General features: G+C 42.3%; 1 protein-coding gene across 1 annotated transcript; it reads left to right on the top strand.

The window, feature by feature from the left end:
* Positions 1-15,817: 15,817 nt before the first annotated feature.
* Positions 15,818-23,040, top strand: RFC2 (replication factor C subunit 2). The gene is made up of 11 exons (XM_065647190.1): positions 15,818-16,045; positions 17,208-17,277; positions 17,936-17,977; positions 18,177-18,283; positions 18,975-19,076; positions 19,688-19,788; positions 20,485-20,642; positions 20,983-21,048; positions 21,538-21,618; positions 21,956-22,069; positions 22,743-23,040. The coding sequence occupies exons 1-11, from the start codon at positions 15,924-15,926 to the stop codon at positions 22,851-22,853; spliced, it is 1,074 nt and encodes a 357-aa protein (XP_065503262.1). The 5' UTR covers positions 15,818-15,923; the 3' UTR covers positions 22,854-23,040.

The following is a 23,040-nucleotide window of genomic DNA, read 5'->3' as shown; positions in this document are numbered from 1 at the left end:
GCATTCAGGGGAACGCACGTGGCTTGTACAGTGCGACGGAAAGTGCTCGGAAAGGGTTTTTACTTGGCTGACTGCTGTGCGTTCCTACGTACTTGTGTAAAAGAAAGTGTGGGTGGAAATATGTTGAAGGATTATGGCAGTTCTTATTAATTATGGAGATCAAGAGCAGTTCTTACTGCTTTTTTAGTGTATTTCCTATACTGAAATTAGTGCATTAACTTACTTAAATTTCAACCATGAGTATAATTTAATCATTAGCACAGTCTGGTTCCTGTTGTTCTACATTTTTAAAGTAAACCCCCTTGCTGCAGTAGCAATGATTCTGAAGAATGCAGGACAGCACTCTGCACAAATGCAACACAGTAAAATGGACGACACCGCATGATCAAAAAATAGTGTAATTTTCATCATGAAGATGGTTTCCTATCCACAAGCCCAAAGGCAAGTGGATTTTCAGGAAAATCCAGCATCCATTAAGCGGAAGCCTTCTGAAATTCTGCCATTCTGGTGTCAGATAGTGTCTTTATCCAACTGACCTACACAAGATCACACTGGCAGTGGAAAACTTGTAATAGCACTTTCTTTTTTTAAGTCAGTAAATTATTGCCAGTCTTTCATCTAAAGATGAAGCTCCTCCTTACAGATGAAGTAACTCAGTCACAGAGAGAAAAAATAACGTGTCCACGAGCATCCAGCAGAAACAGAAATATGTTGGTCAACACCTACGTATCAGTGTCGAACATCTATAACTAAGCATGAGCTAAAGAAAGTAATACAGGAGGATCAGAGCATGGAGAGACTGAAGGGAGATTTGGCACTAATGAGTGTAACATCTTTGTAGACTCAGGAATTGAAATTGGATGAGGTTAGTTTATCTTCCCAAGGCCCACTCCAAGGCAGCAGCACAGCTGGGTGCAGAACCTCAGTGGCCAGACTCTGGGCGTTATCATGTTTTACATCACTCAGTTCACACAGTTCTTTTTATATACATTCAAGTCAGAGAAGAAATCCAACCTCAGAGCTCCCAGCACAGGGTCCTGTACCCTATTCAACAGGTGAAGCTGCAGCCTGTTTTATAAAGCCTTGGGTAACTCTCATGTACCTCCATGTGGCTCAGTGTCTCCTCAGGAAAATACAAGTAGACACAGATCACTCATCATGGGGCAACTCCACATTTTTCCAGTTGTCAAAGCATCATGTGTACCAGCACCGGTTGTTTGCAAACCATCGAAGCTCTGTGCATCGCAAATTAAAATTACTTCCGTCTCACTTACTACTTTTCATTGTATGTCAAAAAATTATTCCCCTCTTCTGCTGCTGCTCCAAGTCCACACCGTCAGAATTTTCTCATTGTTGTCAGGGGTGCAAAGATTTATTGTTTTCTCGGATCTGGTCAAACAGGGTCTGTAATAAATTTAAGCCAGCCTTTATAAAGGAAAAAAACCCAAAAAAAACAACAACACACAGTTTATTTTTTTCTGATGTTTGGGCCCTGACACAAGTACTATTTTAGACCAAACAGAAGCACCAGATGTTTTCTGCCAGAGCTACAGAATGTGCAGCGCCTGTGAGAGGCAAGAGAGTCTGGTTTCCTTTACATGAACTGGAGTGTGTTAGAAGATCAAAGATGAGGGATGGGAGCCAGGACGAAAAAACTTCCTATCTGTGCCTAGAGCTTGAAAAAATATTTCAGTACCTACAACCAAAGCTGTGTTTACTGGGGAAGGGGAGGGAAATGAGCTCCTGTTTTGACACTTAGAGAAAAGCCAGACTTGCTAAATGTCTCCAGCAGGCAAAGCACAGAGCTGGTGAGGACAGCTGGCCTGACTGTGGGCACTGACCACTGAAACACCCAGTCCTGCCGCTTCAGTTTCTCAGCATTTAATTCTCCAGAAAAGCAAGGCCAAAAGGCTAAAAAGCAAAGCCAAAAAGGCACTGACGTGGTAATTTAACATACAGCACGCTTTCCCAGAAGATCCCAAAGCACACAAGAAACAATCTTTGTAACAAGTTGCAGATGAGAAAATTGAAGCATAAAGACGTTGACACGACTTACAGCCCCATGCAGGATCACCCCCAGTCCACTAATTTCCAGTCATTAAAGTAGCCGATAGGCTCGTTGCTCCCAGGCAGCTTTGCCTGCTGGGTCAGACATAAGCCCACGTTCATGAGCTCTGCTGGCTCCGTACCAAGGTGTGGAATATCAGGAATTTGCTTGTGTAGGGCAGAAGCACAGAAAAGGTAGGAGGCCATCCACAGCACAACTAGCTGCCCTCTGCTTCCCGCAAACATATGTATGTTTTTAATTAAGGAGAGGTTTCAACCAAAGACTCTGAGCAACTTAAATACCACAGTAATGAGCATAAACACACAGCTCAAAACCCACAGCACATCTTGTTTCAGCAGTGATGCAGGGGAATGGCTGCTATCCTGTCTCTAGGAGAGCACTGGATGGTAATTAAACTGCATTTTGTTCTCTTTCCACAGAAATGTCCACACAACAGAAACATGCTATTCTGGTACAGAGAAACTATCTACCATATGTTAGAATTCCGGTTTTCCCCACTATAGTATGTTTCCCCCATCAACCCATTCAACCATCCACTGATCCCAGCTGCCATTTTTCAGTATGACATTAAAAGGTTTAAAGAACCAGTGTGATGTCTTTATAAAAAGGAGATTATTTCTTTACAGAAAAATAATATGTCTTGTGCCAGTAGAGCAGCAAGATGCCCCAAATGACCTCGCTCACCAACTGGATATTGCTGCAGTGATTGCCAAGCAGAAAGGGCAGTAAAGAGTCCCAAAAATCCCAGTCTTAGTAAAACAGATACAGAAAGGTTGAGAAAGCTCAATCCTTTGCCAGGTGTCCATTTTCATTTTAGAATATTTATTACAGAAAATCCTTTATAATATGGATTTTGTCTGTCAAATGCCATGATAAAACCCAGATCCAGGAACCTGCACACACTTCTTCAGTTTCCTGCCAATTTAGCTTTATCGATTGCACTACATAAATTGTACTATATGTTCTAATACGGAAGGATCACCAGTGTGGCTTTACATAGAGCACTGTACTGGGACACATGACAATTGGACTCTAATCCAATTTCTGGTTTTACTGGTGGTGTAAAATGGAAACTCCTATCTCAACAACTGTTTTCACCAACAGTCAAAGAAGAACAATGATACCAACCTGATCTGTAAAGTGCTTTGAGTTGACCAGACCAAATGTGGAAGGTACACGTTAAAATAGCTTATGCTGCCTACTCTAATATTTGTCTCAGTCCTAAATACTCACAGACAAGCTCAATGAACTCAGCAAATGCTCAGTCCTGCCAGGACTGACAGCCAGCCCTGATCTTCAGGGTGCACAGCAGCCACTAACCCGACAGCCCTCGCAGCACCCATGAAGCACACGATTACTCCATCTCATAACGAAAGGCACACAGACACACAGGAACCATGTTCGGAAACAGGGGATGCAGTAATTATGCCCAATATTCCTGACAAGACTGCACTATGTGTCCCTCTCTGCAAATGTCAGGGCTCGGTCACGCCAGCACGCATTGCAGTCTCACTTCAGACAGTGAAAATGTACTATATGTATCTCAGATTGGGACAGTGGAAAATGCCAACACCTTAGCTGTGAAGATATAAAAGAAAGGAAGGAAAAAGAAGTGAATTGTGTGTTCCTTTACCCTCTTCAGACAAAACAGAATCTGAGGAGGGTGGCAAAAAATATAAAGTTAACAAGTGGAAAAAAATACAATTAAACTAAATTAACCTGTGGAACATAATGCCAGTACATATTAAAGGTCATTAAGATGGTGATATTGCTGCTGTAGCTATGTTAGTCCTAATTAGAATTTAAAAGTATGAAACAATCCTTAACTCTTGATGTGAAATAAACTTCTCTGAACAGATTCTATAACTGTTTGATATCACACTTAAGGTTTGCCTCCCTTTCCTTTGAGCCTGTGATAACAGTCAGCTCCTCAGAGGGGATGTTCGCTTGAACAATCTGCTCTGGTAGGTGATTTGCCTCTATATTTCATTTTATATTCTTTGCAATACATCTAAGAATGCTTGTGGCAAAAGAACAGAAATAGTGGATTACTATCTGAGATATTTATTAAAGAAAGGAAATAAGAAATAGTGTTTTTCACAAAAAAGAGTCTAAAAATAAGAATTAAGCCATGTCACACCCATCTAGCATACAGATTGTATGTATAGCTAAAGAAAAGAGATGAAGATATTCACAAACTGGGCTTAAAATGTCATGGAAACAGCTGCCCTCCCAACAGACTGAAAATTCATTTCCTTGTCGGATACAGGCAAGTACGGCAGAGAAGCCCACCCACTCACATCCATACACAACAAACACTCTGATATTTCAGCAGACTATAAATACTGACAAAAACCTAACAAATTATCAAATCTCCTTGCTTTTTTTTTTTTCCTTTCTTTTTGCAAGTGGGCTTGTTTTAAGAGGTTATTAATACTCTGTGATATCAAGGTCATAAAACAAAGCCATGACCATGTTGCAATTCTAGAGAAAATTGCCTCGAGAATGACATACTGCAGTGACCTTCAGGTCTCAATAGTCAAGGAGTCAACCTGATAATTTCTACACTTACAGTCCCCAGCTCATGCAGATCCCCCTGCCCAGGGCTGATCTGGGGAAGAACACCCAAGGAGATTTGTAATGCGGGGCTCTGCCCTGCAGTTGTTTCCATACAAAATGAAGAGGATATTTGATGCTAACCTCTGTAAACAGCATTTTCAACTTGCAGGGCAGTTTCACTCTCCCTATTTCCACATCATTGCTATATTTAAAAATCAGTTTGTCTACCTGGTAGATATAGAAGTATGTAAGCAGGTCAATCTGGGCAGCAGAGGAAAAGAAACTAGAACCTTGTTGAATTCATTCCATCACTGCTGCCTTGAGACTGTATTGCTTTGAGAGGTGTGGAGTTCATTAAAAACTGTTGTAAGCATGTATCACAGAAGCAGATGGAAGGGCGAAATACTTCTCTGACACCAGTGTGGGCTTGAAGGAGATAGGTGCCATTCCCAACACAAAACAAGACCTGTCCCACAACAATTTGGGATTTGTTTTCACAGTAGCTATGCCTGCAGACTGCCAAAGCCATGGCTTAGCTGGGATGTGCTGCCACCCAGCTCTGCTGGAAGCCAGTCTCTGCAGCAGAAGAGTATTTGCAACCGTTTTCCACCTCCACAACCCTCTGGCCTATGGCAAGCTGCATGATTAGGTCAACAAGAAAGGTGGTTTTGTCACTCATTGTAACGAAATCACATCCAAGCACCTGGTGCTGGGACACAAATCATGCTCCTAGTCTGCTGATTTCAATAGCAAACTGAGGCCCCAATTTAGCAGAAGTCCTAAGTGCAGGTTTAACTTCACATGTAGGAGCAATTCCCATGAAATTAATTAGATTAGACACATCATGAAAGTCAAGTCCATACCAAGTGTGCACTGCTGTACTGCAGCTTGCAGGTGCACAGCCCCCTGTCAGCATCAAACCTTTCCGGCATTATATTGTTTGGAGGCAGCAGAACACAGGTGCATGGGATGCCATTAGAGACAGCACTAAGCCTTTAGTTTGTAAAGACTTTTTTTCTCCACAGGAAAGATCCACTTTCCTGCAGCATTTAATTTGCCAATTATATTCCTGCCTTTTAGCTTGTTCTCCAGCTGCATAAGGAAGTCAAATGCCTTGCTCAAGGTTACACTGACTGATGTACTGCACAAATAAAGACTATTTCTGGCACTTGAGATTTCTTTTCAGTCATTCATTTCCATAAAATTCCAGCTCTAATAAACCAATTTATAACCTACAGTCCCACCAGATGGGGTGTGTCTAGCTCATCTGTACTGCTTTTGCTCAATGAACATATATCTATACGTGCACTACATTCTGTAGCACCTTTATCACAAGGTGATTTTCAACAAGTAATAATAGTACTATTTCTATTCTGAGATACCAATTACTAAGCAAAGTTGTGTATATTACAATGCACTGAAACAAGAGGTGTTCATAAAGAGCATTTTGCTGTATTGTGTCAAACCTTCACATCCACTAACAGTTAAGCCCAATGATGCGGCTGACTGAGAAACTGTACAATTGAACCCATTTGTATAGCTGCTATATATTCATTTTACAACAAAGATTGTGTATGCAGCTCCATCTTTCTCTATTCCACTCCAACCCAGCTCCAAAGCTGAAGTAATTCAGTGCAGCTGGCATTTGTATTATTGTATCATCTGTCTACAGGAGATGAACTCCTGAAGGGCAGAGAAAGCCAACAGCTCAGCTCAGATTCACTCTAATGACAGCATGTAAAATTTGCTGGCCTTTCAGCACCTTTATCCCCTGACATCAGCATGCATTTCAGGAGTTTGCTAACTAGGTATTCACCGATCAGACAAAGTGGGTTATCTCTGAAAACCAGTATAGCACAGAGGACTTAGGGCACACTCAATTTATATAGCCCTGTCTGCTTGGGAAGCCACTTACCTGATTAAGAATCCTCCTATAATGTACCATACATTAATGACAACTGAATGATTGACCAAATAACTTGAACAACTGTATTTGTTTTATTTTAGCACCCTGAGAAGTGGATGAAATAACTGAATAATTATCACATAACCACCGAAGGAGTGGGGGAATCTGTGTTTCACATCTAGGGGTTAAAAGTAGCGTTTTTCAATGTCTAAGACCTTTTTGTGAGCTACTGGTCAGTTTGTATTTATACAAAGAAACCTATATAGTGTCATAGACAAATGTCCTGCATGCACAAACATACGAACACTTGCAGATAGACAAGTCTATTAACACACATTTTTTTTCCAGGAAGTGTGCTGCCTGGGTGAATGAAGTTTTTAGCCTTTCAGTTAAAGATTCTATCGAAATATTACTAGCAAGCATACATGCAGGATTGGAAAGCTAAATCCCACAGTAGACCTGGAAGCTATAATAAAAGTACACTTATATCTAGCAAACTGTCCTGTTCTCAGCTGATATGAGTGCTGAATTCAGGAGCTATGTTAAGAGAATGATCAAGAGAGGGAAGCAGTGGTGGTGTAGGAATCAGCCTCTGTTCTCAGCTCTGGCACCAGCCTAGTACTCAAAAGCAATACCTGCATGAAAATCTTTGCTTGGCAGCTGGGAAATCTCCAGGACAAATGATGTTTAGAGAGATAATAGTTCCAAAGCCCAGGAACATACTAAGTACTTCTGTGGGTAAGACAATGCGTTGCTATTTATTCATATAGGTAAGAAAGTGGCACGAAGCTAATGCAAAATAATCTTGATAAACTGTGAAAACAGATGGAAAAGAAATCAAGATGTGATTCAGTCAAGTGATTGTACAACTCTACATTCATCTGGACAAATACACGAAAAAAGGAAATATCTGCTGGTTACAACAGCCTGAAAACTGAACATTAGCTAGCGATGAGCTACGAGCAAAAGGTAATTGTGTATTGCTCCAGTTCAAACTGAAACATTTGAGTTCCTCAGTTACAAACAGCTTGAAACAAGGTATTACATAATGAGCTGTTCCTCCAGGCAGCACAGTTGACACGGGAAACAGTCACCAAACCAAACCCCGGAGCTGTTTCTTCCCTGGTCTCCCTGCCTGAGAGGGCGGAGGCAGCAGCAACCACAGCAATAAAGAGCAGCGGCCACACCAGCTGGCAGTGGTTTCCTCCCTTCGTGGCTCCAGGGGAACAGCTCATCTTTTATTCATGAAAAACGAGGCCTCTGGAGGTCTACGCAAAAAAACAGGAAGTAAATATTTCTCGGGGGCAGTCGGTGGTGAGCTGGCGAGTGTCCAAGACATCAGAAGGAGAAGAGGAGGTGGAGGGTGGAAGCGTGAAACCTCCTTTCCTAAGGACCTTCCTGCGATGGTAGGAAGGAGGATCACAAAGGGCAAACTGCCCCCTGAATGCTTCTTATGGTGACCCAGTGCAGCAGGGAACAAACTGGGCTGGTGTCCTGCAGCGAGTCCCTGCATGGCGGGAGGAACACGTGCTGCAGGGTCGGTGTGGATGCACACGGGATGGGATCCCGCTAAGGTTTGGTTTGGAGGGGCTGATACCCCAACCATTTGCATGAACTGTGGCTTTGAGTTCTCCAGGTAATCTATCTCCCCACTCCGCCACGCTCCTCTCATGTCCTAGAACTGCAAACCCTAAAGGCTGTTCTGCGTGTGCCTTCAGAACAGGAGCACATCTGAGCTCCAAACAAGCACCTTCCTGGGAAAAGAGATCTTCCCACATAGCCAGACAGCTCTCTTCCATTTCCTTGTGCCACCAACGAGGACCACCCTTAATATCAGCAGAAAAACACACCTCTGCAATCCTTCATTTTCTTGAGAAGACCAGTGTGAAGCTGCAGATGTCATTTCTCAGCTGCTGACTGGAGACAGAGAAGCGTCCTGTAAGCTCTAATTGTGTGCAGAGCAGCAACCATTGCTCCCCTCGCAGCTCAAACCTAACACAGAGCACCGACTGTTCCTAATTTCATAAGCCTTATCATCGGGGTTGACTGTTTCTGAACTCTATTTTGCATGGGACACTATGAAAAGACCTTTCTGAGAAGCCTGAACTCCTTGCTGATTTCTGGAATGTGCACAGAAAGAAAGAAACTGCCTATTACTTTCTGACAGATTTCCTAAAAGAGGACACATGCGGGAGAAGATTTATCTCTTGAAAATTACAAAAGAAATGTAGCATTATACATTAACATCAATTCTTCATTGTTTTAATTACCATCTAATGAATATTGGCTCTCAGAATAGCTCCCCTGCAGGGCTGAGCAAATGAGAAACAAGTTATAGCAGGACAGTCAGAATGAGAGGAAGGGAAAAAAACAAGACAATAAAAAATCCCACACATCAGGAGAGGCAGAAAAATGCACCCTGGGATGCAGCAGTAGATATTCATTTAATAATGCCAACATTTTATATGCAAAGCTTTCCTGCATGGCAGTAAAACGTATGGATTAATAATGGCATTTGATGGGATTAGAGAAAAAAATATATTAATTTTAAGGTGGTCTTTATGGTATGAGGAGTGAGGGGGGAAATAAATAATTCTCTATCAGTGTAAGCATCACTTGAGATTACTGTTGTAGAAAGAAATTTTTAAAAACAACAAAAACCCCTAAAGACACCCCTAAATTAAATCCTGGTTTTACTCAAGTCTGTGGGAGTTTTCTCCTGCACTACACTTAATTCTCATTAGGTTATTTTGAAAATCCCACTCAAATGCATCCAGCTGCTTCCAGCATGCAAATGCACAAAGCCCACTGGAAACTGAAGTTCGTGCAGGGCAAAATCTGAGCTGGTATCGGAAACCTCAGCCTTCAGAGCCAGGACACTGCTCTCCAGTTACTGACAGTTTCTCCTTTACCAACATATGCACCCCAATTCCCCCCTCAATGCAACTTAGTCACAAGTATGTACAACAGAGACTACAAAACCAAACTTGTAAACTCCCAGAACTGAGAAAGAGTTCAAGTGCTCTAGCCAGAAGGCAATTAAAACAGATATCTTAAAAATTCAAATATTTTTAAAAGCTGTACTAAAAAAAAAAAGAAAAAAAAAAAAATCAAGCTTTTAAGAAAGAATGTGTTTATATGAAAGGTGAGCAAAATCCTCATAGCGCAAATGTTTATGCTAGGTGTACAGTATTGCATTATCTGTCTGGCCTCTGTAAGAATTATAATTATTATAGTGGTCTTATACCCACCCAGAGGAACCCCAAAAACATTTTATAAAATCTGACACGGAAGCTGTACAGGCATATCTTTAAGTACCTGGATATACCCTAAAGACAGCCCATCAATTTACCAAACAAAAATATAATAAACAATCCACATGTAAGAAGTGGTTTCAGGCTCCTCCAAGCCAATTTTGACAGAAAGTTTTTATCCTGTGACTTGCAGTACGAAAACCACACAACCAACCAAGGAAGCTGATTAAGCACAGCTTCTGTGCAACCCAAGTGCTCTTAGATAACTTGGATGCATGAAACAAAGGAGATCGATACAAGGATTTTCCCTTTGTGCTACAGTTCAAGCTGCTTTGAGGAAGTGCAGGTAAAAAAATAAAAACCAAGGGATATACAAGCTAATGTTTAACTTGAATTGATTAGATTAACTCATACTTTCGCAAACCATTATAGCGAGGTTTACTGGATACTAGACAAGACAGGCAAGCTGTCTAACCTTGTTTGAAATATTCTGTATTTTTACATAGTGCTTCGATGCAGTATCAATGAAGCAACAAATCACTCTGCTGCTTCAGTGGAGCTCTCTCGACATTGGGAATTACTGCCCTTTTCTGTGGGGTTTGCATTTCAGAGAACCACCAATTCACAATGGCTGCAGGGAAATCAGGTATTTTCAGGGAAGTCACTACAGCCCAACTGTATTCAAACCTGCAGATAAGTCTCTCTTATTCAGTAAGGCACGCTCTGATATTATTTTTTTCATTTGGAAGGGGAAAACCCCAAATGACTAATGCAGGAAATAAACTTTTTCTCTCCTCACCTCTACTTCTCAGACTTCTGTGATAACTTCAATACTGGAACACTAGCAACAATGAACAACAAATGTCTTTAATCAGAGGATATACTGAACCTAATTTTCAGATTAAGAAAAGGTTCACGAATCATTTTCTCTTTGGACAAACAAGGTCGGAGAGCATATATTGGTATTATGCTCTAGCCTTAATATAATGTACCAAGTCATCCTTTAAATCCCGAATTGATACGCAGCCACTACAGCAAATCTTAAGAGTACAAGTCCTATTTTCCATTGCATATCTAGGCAAAATCACACCAAATATTCGAAGTAAAATTCACCCATACACACAGAGGTCTGACAATAACAACCATATTTTTATTTTTGTCAGATTTTTCTCACTTCCTCTACAATTAGCACTCTATAGTCAAGCCGGACTTGACCCTTACCTTAATATTTTGCTAAATTCCTCCTTTATGCTTCAGAAACTTCCCAATTTGGAATACTGCAGCTCCGCCTTTTGATATTTCTAAATCCGTGCTCTGAAGACTTGAAGGAATCTGGAGTGCTACAGCCTGATAACTCCTGGGCTCCTGATAAATAACAACATAATTGCATTTTCATCTTTTACATACAGAAAACAAGTACAAATGAATTTCATCTAACATTTATTTTGTTGCATTCAGCCAAGCAAGGACTCTGATCAAGTTTGGCCCATCATTTAAGAGTCTAGATACAGCTGGAATGGATTTCATAATGTCATGCAGTACCAGTTAGGAGCAGTCAGTGGAGAATATTACCAGGCTGCTGACGTAAGGAAGGAACACAAGTAAGTATAAACGCCAGATGCACTGAAGTATCATGCCATATCATGGCTGCACCACATCTGACCAAAAGCCAAGCAATACTGTAATTATTTATAAAAAACAAAACCAAAACCCTCACTTTGTATTGACTTCATTGCAAATTTTTTGTGAAGTTTCTGACAAATGTGGCACAGAGAAGAGGTGCTGCTCCACGCCAGCCCCAGGCTGCGGGTGCAGCCAAGTGCTCACAGGGTGACAGCCACAAGGAGAAAAGCATGACAAGCACAAAGGATCATTCCCTGCTTCTACACTTTTAGCTTTCTCCACAGTGGTAGTAGCCAACAGCTGCATTTTGGCATCTAGGAAGAATTTACTTTTTTTTTTTTTTCCAGACGAAAGCGGAATTCTACAAAAAAGTCTATTCTCTTGGCTGTCATGGGTGACCCCATGTGGCTTTTAATACAGGTGTCCACACTCCCTCTACTGACTAAAGCTGTAACCACGGTTGGTCTTGTACTGCACATGCATCACTCTCTATTATGTGCCTTTTTAAAAAAAAAAAATTAAATTGCCTTGATATTCTTAAGCATCCAAAGAGCAGGACTAGTAGGTCATTATTCCTGAATCTTGTTCTTATAACTTAGTGTAAAGTGCTGGACAGTTTATAATTTGTTCCTCAACACACGCAGAAAAATCACAATAAAGCTTTGCTGGCTTAAGACTGTGGCGACCTAAATCCACTTTTAAAGTATTTTCAGGTGCTTATAGAAAAGAATTGTGAATATATACAACATTAGAGTCTCCTGGTAGCAATAAGCTGAAATTGATCTTTCCAGTTACTCTGTCACCACAGTCTGTGATTTGCCTCACTTCTAGCAGTGTGAATTTCCAAACTGCAGACTAGGACAGCATGCTGCCTATAATTTCATGTGACAGCATTAAAAAAAACCATTGAAAGGTACTAAATGAAAATGTAAAAAGCAATGAGATGCCATAAATAAAGGCCCTCAGGTTACAGGGTGGGCAGATGTCATGCTGTGTTTACCCAGCCTGTTCTGGTGAGCTGCCACTGCTCTGCAGCTCCTGGAGATTTTAACACGGGAGGAAGGATGAGGCAGCGGATCGGAAACAAGCTCAGAGATGGCAGTGCTGGTGGAGATTGAATGTGTGACCTCTGCCATTATATTTACAAAAAAAAAAATCTTAAATGGTACAAATAACATGAGCTCAGAGCAGCACAACTGTACCTCCTCTATGGAGAAATACATGAAGAATGGAGGGTGTGATGCTACAAGAACAAATTAATACCCTGCGTACACTGACAGCGTCACCCCTGGTTTTGTTCTTAGAGCTCAAGCACGGAAGCTCTACAGGAATCAGGGCCTTTGTCAGCTCAGGTACAGCTGTGCCAGGCCCACAAAACCCCCTAATACGGTGATGCCCCATTTAATAAAGCACCAGTCCAGCCCCGCTTCTAACCACCCCATCATGACTTTCACTCCTGGTATTTGTACCAGCTTTGCTTCACACTTTCAGCCTCAGTGAGCACAAGATAAAATGGTCAGTAGCATCAGAATCCATTCCACTGTCTCCAGCCTAACGGTGTGAAAGGCAGAGAAAGCGAACAGGAAATATCCTCAAAGGGTCCGCACACTGCGCATCTCCCTGGCAGCCAGACCGCCTGCGCTACGTGACCTACTTGAGGCTGCTGAACGCTGTCAGGCTGCAACAGGAGGTGACAGTGTTAACCAAGACTGCAGGACTGCTGGGGATGGACGGCCCAAGGAACTCTGCACTTCTCTGCACGCTGCAACTCAAGGTCTCAGCCCTCAGCCTTTTAGACCTGCTGGATAATGAATATTAGTGTTAGGCCTAACAATAACGGTAAGCTGAACTCACAGATTTAACCCCAAAGCAAAATGACCTTGAATACTAAACAGTTCCCCCCTCCCTCCCAAAACCACTGTATATAAGAATTCATTTATTACTTATCTGTACTGAATAGGCAGTACAGATGCATACTTTTCACTAATGATTGCCCAAACGTTATTTTCTTCCCTTATCCTTTATTCATATTTCCTTCTGGATTTTATACCTCACATCCCCCATCACCATTTCATCACTGTTGCTCTCCACTATTTTCAACTACTGTCTCAATTTTTAACACCTTCACTAATTTCAGCTTTTTGTTCAAGCTCAAAACAAGCTATTCTTAGTTTCACCAACCATAGCATGCAAACCAGCAATTCTTTTGCCACAACTTCTGCATTTACGCACCCCTCCGACAAAATCTGTTGCATTGGGCTTTAGTTACCCTGTGGAGGCTAAAGCATGAGCCCTTGACTGGACCTGATCTGAGAAAAATCTCCATATGATCTTTAAAGGATCATTCCCTACATCAAGCACCTGCAGCTGGGACTTCTTGCTTCTGGGATAATCACAAGATCACTATTTATTTCTGTCATGGTGGCCTTCATTCCTAATAGTACTAGCATTCCCCTTGCCAAGCAAATCATTAGCAAAAAGCCATTATCTGTACTCTGTGTTGATTACAGATATTTAGTAACCTTTTCCTATAGATCTTTTGGAGTGGGATGGAGACAGGTCAGAAAAAATAATCTTAAATTCAGAGTTGTTATCCTTTCAGGATAATATAGTACATCTACTGCATGCATGTGTATTCAGCCACTGTTGATGACACATCAAAAGAGTTCTGCCATTTCAGCAATGAATTAGGAATTCATTTTATCCTGGGTGTATCCTGTGATCTCAACAGACATGCTACAATAAAAACAGTTCACATTTTGGGACAGATGAGTTTTAAAACTTTCAACTCAGATCTGCCTATCCACCTGCCATACATCCCTACCAATATTGAGCCCTAAATGAATACTTGTTCCATGTTTGGTAAAATACAGAACCACTGTGGATAAGCAAGGAGTTACTGCCTGCACAGAGGCTGCAGTGCTTGAGAAGGCCGCACTCCAAAGAAACATTGCAATTGGTTATCAGAAACATATCACAACACCTGTCATCAGCCTCTCAGCAACAATTCTTATGAACAGCCTTTCTTCCTGTCCTTTGGGTGCTTATCAGCAGCAATCCTCCACATATAGTGGGAGAATTAATGCTGCCCAGGAAAATTATATCTTATCTAGAGGCTGGTACTTCCTAAGAGCATAATGACTGTTTAATTTGGCAAGAAACCAAAGCATGTCCAGCATGCTGTAGTGACAGACTTTTGTGACAAGCAGCGCTGTAAGCAGCCACAGTATTTCAGTGTCTCCTGTTGGGTTCTGCTGAGTGTTGCAGTAAGTTAAATCCAAAGACAAGAGTAACACAGTCAGTTCGAGGTATTACAGGAACAATGTATTCATCCGGCTTGTGTGCTAGAAACAGTCTGAATAGTGAAAGAGTGCCAACTGTCTCACCCTCATATGCTACATAATTATGTTGCTATTTAATTTGCTACTTTACCTGCAATGGAGGCAAAATTAATCCACAGCTAATTCAGCCAGCCACATAAATGCTGCAGACCACATATAATCTCACCCTTACACAACATTTATCCTAAAACCACTAGGAACCACGTACAGCTATTAATAAAAAATATGCAAACCAAGATCAAAGCACCGACCACTCTGCCTACATAAAAACTCAGACAGGAGACTGCACTCTCCGTAACGGAAAACTTCACCCTCTAGACTTTTAGAGCCTTATGAGAAAAATCAGCAAACTCCATCACTGCCCGGCTTCAGACAGAACCAGCTCCACAGGCTGAGGGCAACGCTTTCATCTGCAAACATCCACGTGCCAACCTCAGAACACCAAGTAACAGGCACCAACAGTAACATCAGAATGCAAATGTTGTGGCAAGTGATAGGAAGTTGCTCCCTTAGAGCATCACCACTCACACAGGGCTTCAAAAACGATCAGTTCAAAGTTTCTGCCTCACATCAATCTTCAATCAGAAACACTTCCCAAGGAACCAGAGCCCAGACTGAAGGACAGATCCTCTGCTCACTGACCTGACACAAATGTCATTATGTGGAGCATAAGCAGAGCTTAAAGATGCACCAAGACCTCACTAACTACTAAGGTTTAAAACTAGTATTGATACCGAAATCCTACCGGTAGCATCAGACTCACACCCCCCCGCCCCATTAAAACATGACTACTTACAGTATATTGCGATGCATCTTTTATTGTTTTCATTTTACGGGGGGAAACAAAGGTAGCTAGAAGAAGAAACAAAGGTATAGACTCCTGAAATGCAAACATATTACCGTTTTTTTATTAATTATCTTCACACTTAACCAGTCAGTACGGCAGGAAAAGCTGCCGAGCTCCAGAACAGCCGAGCCCCAGCCCACCAGCCGTGCTGTGCGCCAGCCCCTTCTCCTCTGAGCCCGCCCGCCGCCCCTCCTCAGCGGCCTCACAGGGGCCGGGACCGCGGGGGACAACCCACCCGCCGGCCTCCGCTGGCCCGCCCCGCGAGGCGGGCCCGGGAGCGCGGCCCTCCCCTCACGGAGCCGGCGGGGAGACAGCGGCCGTCGGGATGGAGATGGAAGTGGAGGCCGCGGAGGACGAGAAGGCCGGGCCCGCGGCAGGCGAGAAGCGGGGATCGGCCGAAGGCCCGGGGGCCGCTCCCGCCGCCAGCGGCCATTACGAGCTGCCCTGGTGAGCGGCGGAGGCGGCGCGGCCTGCGCGGGGGAGCGCGGGCGGCCATTGAGCGCCTGCGAGACGGGGCCAGAGGCGGGAGGAAAGACGGAGGGCGTGCGGTTATTGGTTCAGAGCGTGCTGGGAGGCGGGGCTTGCTGTGGCGTAGCCTATGGGGTGAGCGGGGGGCGGGACGCGCCTTTGGCGGGAAGGCGGGCGCTCGCGCCGCAATATGGGGCCTGTAGGCGCCCAGTGTTTCTGTGGAGGAGACTGCGTGGGCCAGGCCCTGGGCTTGTCCCCTGTGCCTGCCGGGGTGCAGGGGCTGGGTCTGATTCGGAAGTGGGGGGGTCTGGCAGCGGCGACGACTCTGCCTGTTCACAGTAACCTGCCCAGGCAGGGCTGGGGCCAGTGAGGTGGGAGAGGGCACCAGCAGCCCTGGGTGAAGCACCAAGTCCTTGTGGAGTCCACAGTCAGCCCTGCCTTGTGTTAACTGTGAGAGTGCACAGCGTGGTGTGTCCCCTTGGCCCGGGCATCAGGCTGAGGCACCACAGTCATGTCCATGTTGAGCATTTTCTCCCTCCTTTTTATAGTACTGGAAGTAGAATCATAGAATCATTTTGGTTGGAAAGGACACCCAAGATCATCGAGTCCAACTATAACCCCCCCCGGCACTACCCCGTGTCCCTGAGAACCTCATCTCCGTCTGTCCAACCCCTCCAGGGATGGTGACTCCAGCACTGCCCTGGGCAGCCTGTTCCAATGCCCCACAGGCCTTTGGGGAAGAAATTGTTCCCCAGATCCAACCTCAACCTCCCCTGGCGCAACTTGAGGCCGTTTCCTCTGGTCCTGGCGCTTGTTCCTGGGGAGCAGAGCCTGACCCCCCCTGGCCCCAAGCTCCTTTCAGGCAGTTCAGAGATCAGAAGGTCTCCCCTCAGCTCCTGTTCTCCAGCTGAACCCCCAGCTCCCTCAGCCGCTCCCATCACACTTGTGCTCCAGCCCCTTCAGGCCTTGGTGCTGCAGGATGCTGCACTTAGCACTGAGGGGGGACCCTGCAGCATTTGCACTAAAGACGCATCAAGTCACCTTTGTCCCACGTTGTCTAATGTAATCCTTTTCTCTCTGCGTAAGGTGCTATGAAAGTTTCATTAGATGTGCTGAAGTGTGTAGGGTTTTGCTTTTACAGGGTGGAAAAATACAGACCCATGAAACTATGTGAAATAGTTGGAAATGAAGATACTGTGAGCAGGTTGGAGGTATGTAGCTGTCCCTTTGGGGTAGTTCAAAAAATATAATTCTGCATAGATTAACAGACCAATAAAAGCATTTTTATATTTTTACATCGATACTTAAGTATGTGGAAACAAACTTTCTGATTCACTTCAGAAATTACACGTTGTAGGACGCGCTTGAGTGGTGTTCTGAGCAAATACACCTTCTTGAATTGGGCTATTGTTTAAGTTGGCCCTGGTTTGATACAACTTAGAAAATTTGTAGCTGTTATAATAATATTGTTTCCATGGATAAATATAATTTATATAACAGAAAGAAACATAAATGTAATGTTTGTTTGGAAGAAAAATATTTTCCTTGACAATTTAGTTTGTGAACACAGCATTTGTTAACAGAAATTTTATACTAGCAAGCATATCGTTAGAACAGATGCAATGGAAAGGCAAGAGTACTAAAGACCTGTGGGATTAAGTACTTCTAAGTTTTTCCTTATTATTCTAAGGACTGACTTCTGACGGTTCAATTAAAAAAGAACACATGTAACAGCAAGGTTCAAAAAAGTTAAGGCACGCGGGAAGAAAATAATGGGTTAGCTCTGTTTCTTGTGCTTGAAATAGAATAGAATTGAAAACTATGTGTTCCCACAATTTTCTTATAAAATATCTTATTATTCTTTCTTAGGTCTTTGCAAAAGAGGGGAATGTACCAAATATTATAATTGCTGTAAGTATTGTTGTGTTGTACTGTATTTCACTGCGTTGGTCCTGGCTTCTGAAATCTGGCCACAATAGTCTTGCCGTATAGATTTGAATTGTGCCTGATATATTGGATATATTGGTTTTCATGAGTGGGGACTGCTGTAGAGAGCACAACTTAGAAAATGACATTAAACTCACCAGCAATTGCTGTGTTGTATTTCTAGGGTCCCCCAGGAACAGGTAAAACCACCAGTATCCTCTGCTTGGCTCGTGCTCTGCTTGGTCCTGCGTTAAAGGATGCTGTTTTGGAACTGAATGCTTCAAATGACAGGTGAGAATCAATAAACTTTATCAAACTTTTAATGAAGCAGCAAGTATCCATTTTTAATTTTGGTGCAACTCAGGCCAGCATGATAGGCTTAATGCTCTATTAGGGCCTTTAGTTCTCATTTTAATGCAGTTTTTCCACCTAAAAGGTAGGCAATCTTTGGTGTCTGACTATCAACATAGTCTCTGTTGGGACTCTGTCTAGGAAAGCATCTGTGTCGTGCTAATAAGACGCACTCTGTCCAGCTGTTTTTCTTAAATTCTTCTGAGTTACAGCTGTGTCTCTGGATGTGGCTTTGTGAAGTACTGGCAGAACAGCAAAGCTGTCTTAAATGCATCTGCCTTTGTTCATTTATTACCCCAACCTTTTGCCAAACAGAAGTCCTTTTATGGCAGTACTGTGAGGTCACTGATATGTATAAAAATATATATACATGCACTGAGATATATATATGCGGGTAGTGTTAAATTATTTTTTCAAAGCCTCCAAAAAGGAGGATTATTGGTGTTAAAATCTGAATCAGGCAGCCTGGCTTACAGGATGGTTTCACAATGGTTATACTGGCACAGCTGAAGGCCAGGAACAAACAGCAGAACAGGGAGCTCAGAAACGCTTCAGTCACTGTGGCTGCTGAATAAAATCTATTATGCAATTACACCCAACTGATCATGAATCATTTCAATTATTGTTCCAGAGGCATTGATGTTGTGAGAAACAAAATCAAAATGTTTGCCCAGCAAAAGGTCACACTTCCAAAAGGTCGGCATAAGATAATCATCCTTGATGAAGCAGACAGGTACGTTGTTTTTTCTGAACCTCAGTTTATATATGAAATGTTCTGTACCTGTGCTGTCTGCGGAGCTGCTGTCTTGGATAGTCTTAGATGTTTCTATCAGGCTATCAAAAATAATTTGGTGGGAAATAAATATACATTGAACTCTGTCTGGTTCTCATGCGATTACTCACATCAAGCAGAGATCATTGCTTCAAAGGAGATGCTGAATATTGGAGTAAAACAGATTGTGATTTAGCTGGACATGAAACAGCATCTTCCAATTTACTGGCTCTTTCCCTTGGAAAAGAGTCTGGCTTATGTAGACAATTTCACTGGATGAGGATGGAGCATTCTCCATCTGCATATTAGTAGTAGCATTCTTAGCAGTGTTCTTCAGAGTATTAATGATTTATTTTTGCTTGTTAGTTTTACAGAGGTCTCAGTGATGACCTGCATTGCAGGGTGATGTGTTCAGATGACGAGAAAAGGATGCTTGGTTTATCAAGCCAGAATACCAAGTAATTTACAAAGCACTGTTTAATATCACTAAACTTGAAGCTTGTATAAAAATAGTTATTAGGCTGTACCTGTAAGTCAGTGAAGGGCAAAATCTGTCCTATTTTCTCCCCCAGCATGACAGATGGAGCACAGCAAGCGTTGAGAAGAACAATGGAAATTTATTCCAAAACAACACGTTTCGCCCTTGCCTGCAATGCCTCTGACAAAATAATAGGTAAAGTGCTGCTAGTCCATGAGTGGTTTTGTCACATGTTCTCCATGCTGTTGGCTAACTTCCAAGGCACCTTTCAGAAATACCTTGGACCTGCCCGTTGCAACAAACCGTGGTACATCTGAAGAAAATCAAACCACCTGTACATCCAGCTAATAAAATAAGAGTGTATTTGCATAGCCAGTGAACCTCCTGAACAGCTGTTTTTGATGGATAGTGCTATGCATGGCTGCAGAAGCAGATTTCTCATACTTTGGGCTTAACCTCCATCCAACTCTGGTAGAGTTTAAGATGTTTCATGTGTTGTTTACTGGATATTGAACCCCTTTTGTTGTCCTGCTTTTTGAAACACAGAAGTTTGCCTATAGGCTAACACCTTGTAGACCTTTAGACTTTTCTTGTTTAGCCATTTATATAGCATAATAAGATACATTCGGAAACGCAGGAGGACAGGAGCAGCTAAGCTTCATATGTATTTGCACATATCTGGGAAAATTCAAGGAGCACATTCGGACTGAAGCGGAGGACTATGACAGCTGTGTGTGCTTAAGGAGATGCTATATTTTGTCTGGAGCTGACATTCTTTTCCTTTAAAAGAAAATGAAGCGTTGAAAGCTGAGATATCTTCTTCCAAGATGAAAACAGATAGTACTTTTTTGAGAAAAGAGGGAAATACTAATTATGCATCTCTGTCTTCAGAACCCATTCAATCCCGGTGTGCAGTGCTACGTTACACCAAGCTGACAGATTCACAAATCCTTGCAAGGCTACTGAAGATTGTTGAGAAAGAGGATGTGCCATATACAGATGATGGACTAGAAGCCATTATCTTCACAGCCCAAGGAGATATGAGACAGGTAAAAGAAGCAAAAACCTTCAAAGCAAAAAAACCATTGAATTGTGGCTCTCAAGGATTTATCTTTGGAGAGGTAAAGCAAAGGGGATGTGATCTGTGGCACAAATGTAACTAAACCATTTGGTTTTGTGAGGTTTTAAGGTGGATCTGCTCCTTGAAAGTGAATTGGTACAAACTGGATATCAAATGTGGGAAGAAACAAAGTTTACTGTTTACTCTGTTGCTTAATTGAAAACTGCTTATTTGGCATCATTTTCTGAAAAGTGTATTTCATCCTGAGGAGGGGAGGGAGAAGTAGAGCACTTCAGAAAATCAATCAAGTCTTATTTTTTCTTTCACAGGCATTGAACAACTTACAGTCCACATATTCTGGATTTGGCTTTATAAACAGTGAAAATGTCTTCAAGGTTAGTAACAGTGTAAAACTGTGATGCTGGAAGTTTAGTGCTAGAGCTGTATGAGACCTTCAGTCATGTATCTAAGCCTTTGAAAGTGCTTTGCCAGTTTGCAGACAAAACTACGTATGTAGCAAATACAGCATTAGGCTGCAAAAAAAGTGTATGTGCCTTCTGAAAAGGAGAGCGAGATGCAGTCCCTAATGGCTCAGCTGAGACTTTGTGGCTTTCCAGCTCTCTCAAAGCACACAAATCGCATAACTACTGGGACATTTCACAGTGGTGACTTTTGAATCTATTACTTGGGTGTTGTTATTTTGTGCTATTGAATCTGCCATGGCAGGATAACTGTTACCAGAAAAGTCGTATTACTTAAAATTTAATCTGTATTATAGAACGTGTCTGATTCAGCACCTCAACTGTATAGAATCTTGGTGAAAATACCAGGGGTTTAATGCAGTCTTCTAACATTTTGAAGTGTAATATTTCTCTTTGATATAGGTGTGTGACGAGCCTCATCCTCTGCTTGTGAAAGAAATGATACAGCACTGTGTAAATGCAAATATTGATGAAGCATACAAGGTTGGTTTTCATGTGTTGTGTCTGCATAGACACTTCTCTAGAGAATTCTTGTTTGTTTTGAAGAATTCACAGTGTGAGTTGTTTTTCAAGATAAGGGCAATACCATGTAGATGAGTTGATGAATTAAACCCTTTTTATGCAGGGGTTTGTTCAGATGAATAAGCCAACAAGCAAAAAAGCAGTTATATTGAAATTACTTGCTAAACAATTGATGTTAAATCATTTGATAAATAGTACATGCAGTTCCAGTAGTTTATACAGCTGTTCCAAAAGTGAATATGCTTGACTCCCCTGATAAATTTTGGAGATAAATGTAGGGTTATTCTTGCCTGCACAGATTCTTGCCCACCTGTGGCGACTTGGCTACGCTCCAGAAGATGTGATTGGCAACATCTTCCGTGTGTGTAAAACCTTTCAAATGCCAGAGTATCTGAAACTGGAATTTATCAAGGTTAGTTCTAACCTAGCTTCTGGTGACGTCTTTTGGGCCATTTTAAGAGGAGGATGTGATCCCTAATACAAGGGCAGCCTCAGGGTTTTCTGTTTGATATTTGCTATATATTAATGCCAAAAAGTATTTCTTCACTTCTTATTACTGCTTTTTTTCCCCCACTCTGCATCATTAGTTTGTCAATAAGAATGGTCATTTGCAGTTTAAAGTCCAGCCACCCACAGAAGTGCCTAAAGTCACTTTAGTGATAACTCGAATTAATAACAAACACAATGCTGGTTGAATTTATTATTTACTTCAAGGCCTCAGATAACTCCTTGAGAACTTTATTCAAGCACATACCTCCAACAGATAGTAAAATATTATAGTAACAGCCAGTTGACAAACGGTAAACTGCTGTAATGTAATCACTCTTCAGATTTAAAACCTGTCCCATAGTATATGCACCTTGCTCTTTACAAAGGAAGTGGGGAAATATGGGCTTTGATTTAAAAAAAAAAAGAAGGTAAAAAAGGCATTCTAGTTGGTCTATATGTAAAGATACGCTTCTCTTAAGTGCGAGTGACTCTGACGTTGGTCTCTCAGTAAGGGCTATGTTCTATTTAGTTATTAGTCATACTATACAGAGACTGGGGGAGAAAACGGGTGATTTTTACGATGTCTTTGTCCCCAGGAAATCGGGTACACTCACATGAAGATAGCAGAAGGTGTGAACTCCCTTCTGCAGATGGCTGGACTGCTGGCCAGGCTCTGTCAGAAGACAGCAGCCCCGGCGGCGAGTTAAGGGTTTCACGGGGTGTTCTGGGAGGGGAAGGGCTGGTGTGCAAGGTCAGCAGCTCCCTGCGTGCCCTGAGTTCTGCATGCAAAGAGTCTGTTCCCCTCGCTTTGCTAAATCGCAGAAAAATAACCAGGTTCTATTGTAAAAATGTTTTGTACTTCTTTTATTTAGACCAATAAAGCTTTAAAATCTA

Source organism: Caloenas nicobarica, chromosome 17 (genome assembly GCF_036013445.1).
Source record: "Caloenas nicobarica isolate bCalNic1 chromosome 17, bCalNic1.hap1, whole genome shotgun sequence".
NCBI lineage: Eukaryota > Metazoa > Chordata > Aves > Columbiformes > Columbidae > Caloenas > Caloenas nicobarica.
Note: the sequence above shows the minus strand (reverse complement) of the source record. Positions and strands in the feature narration are given on the sequence as shown.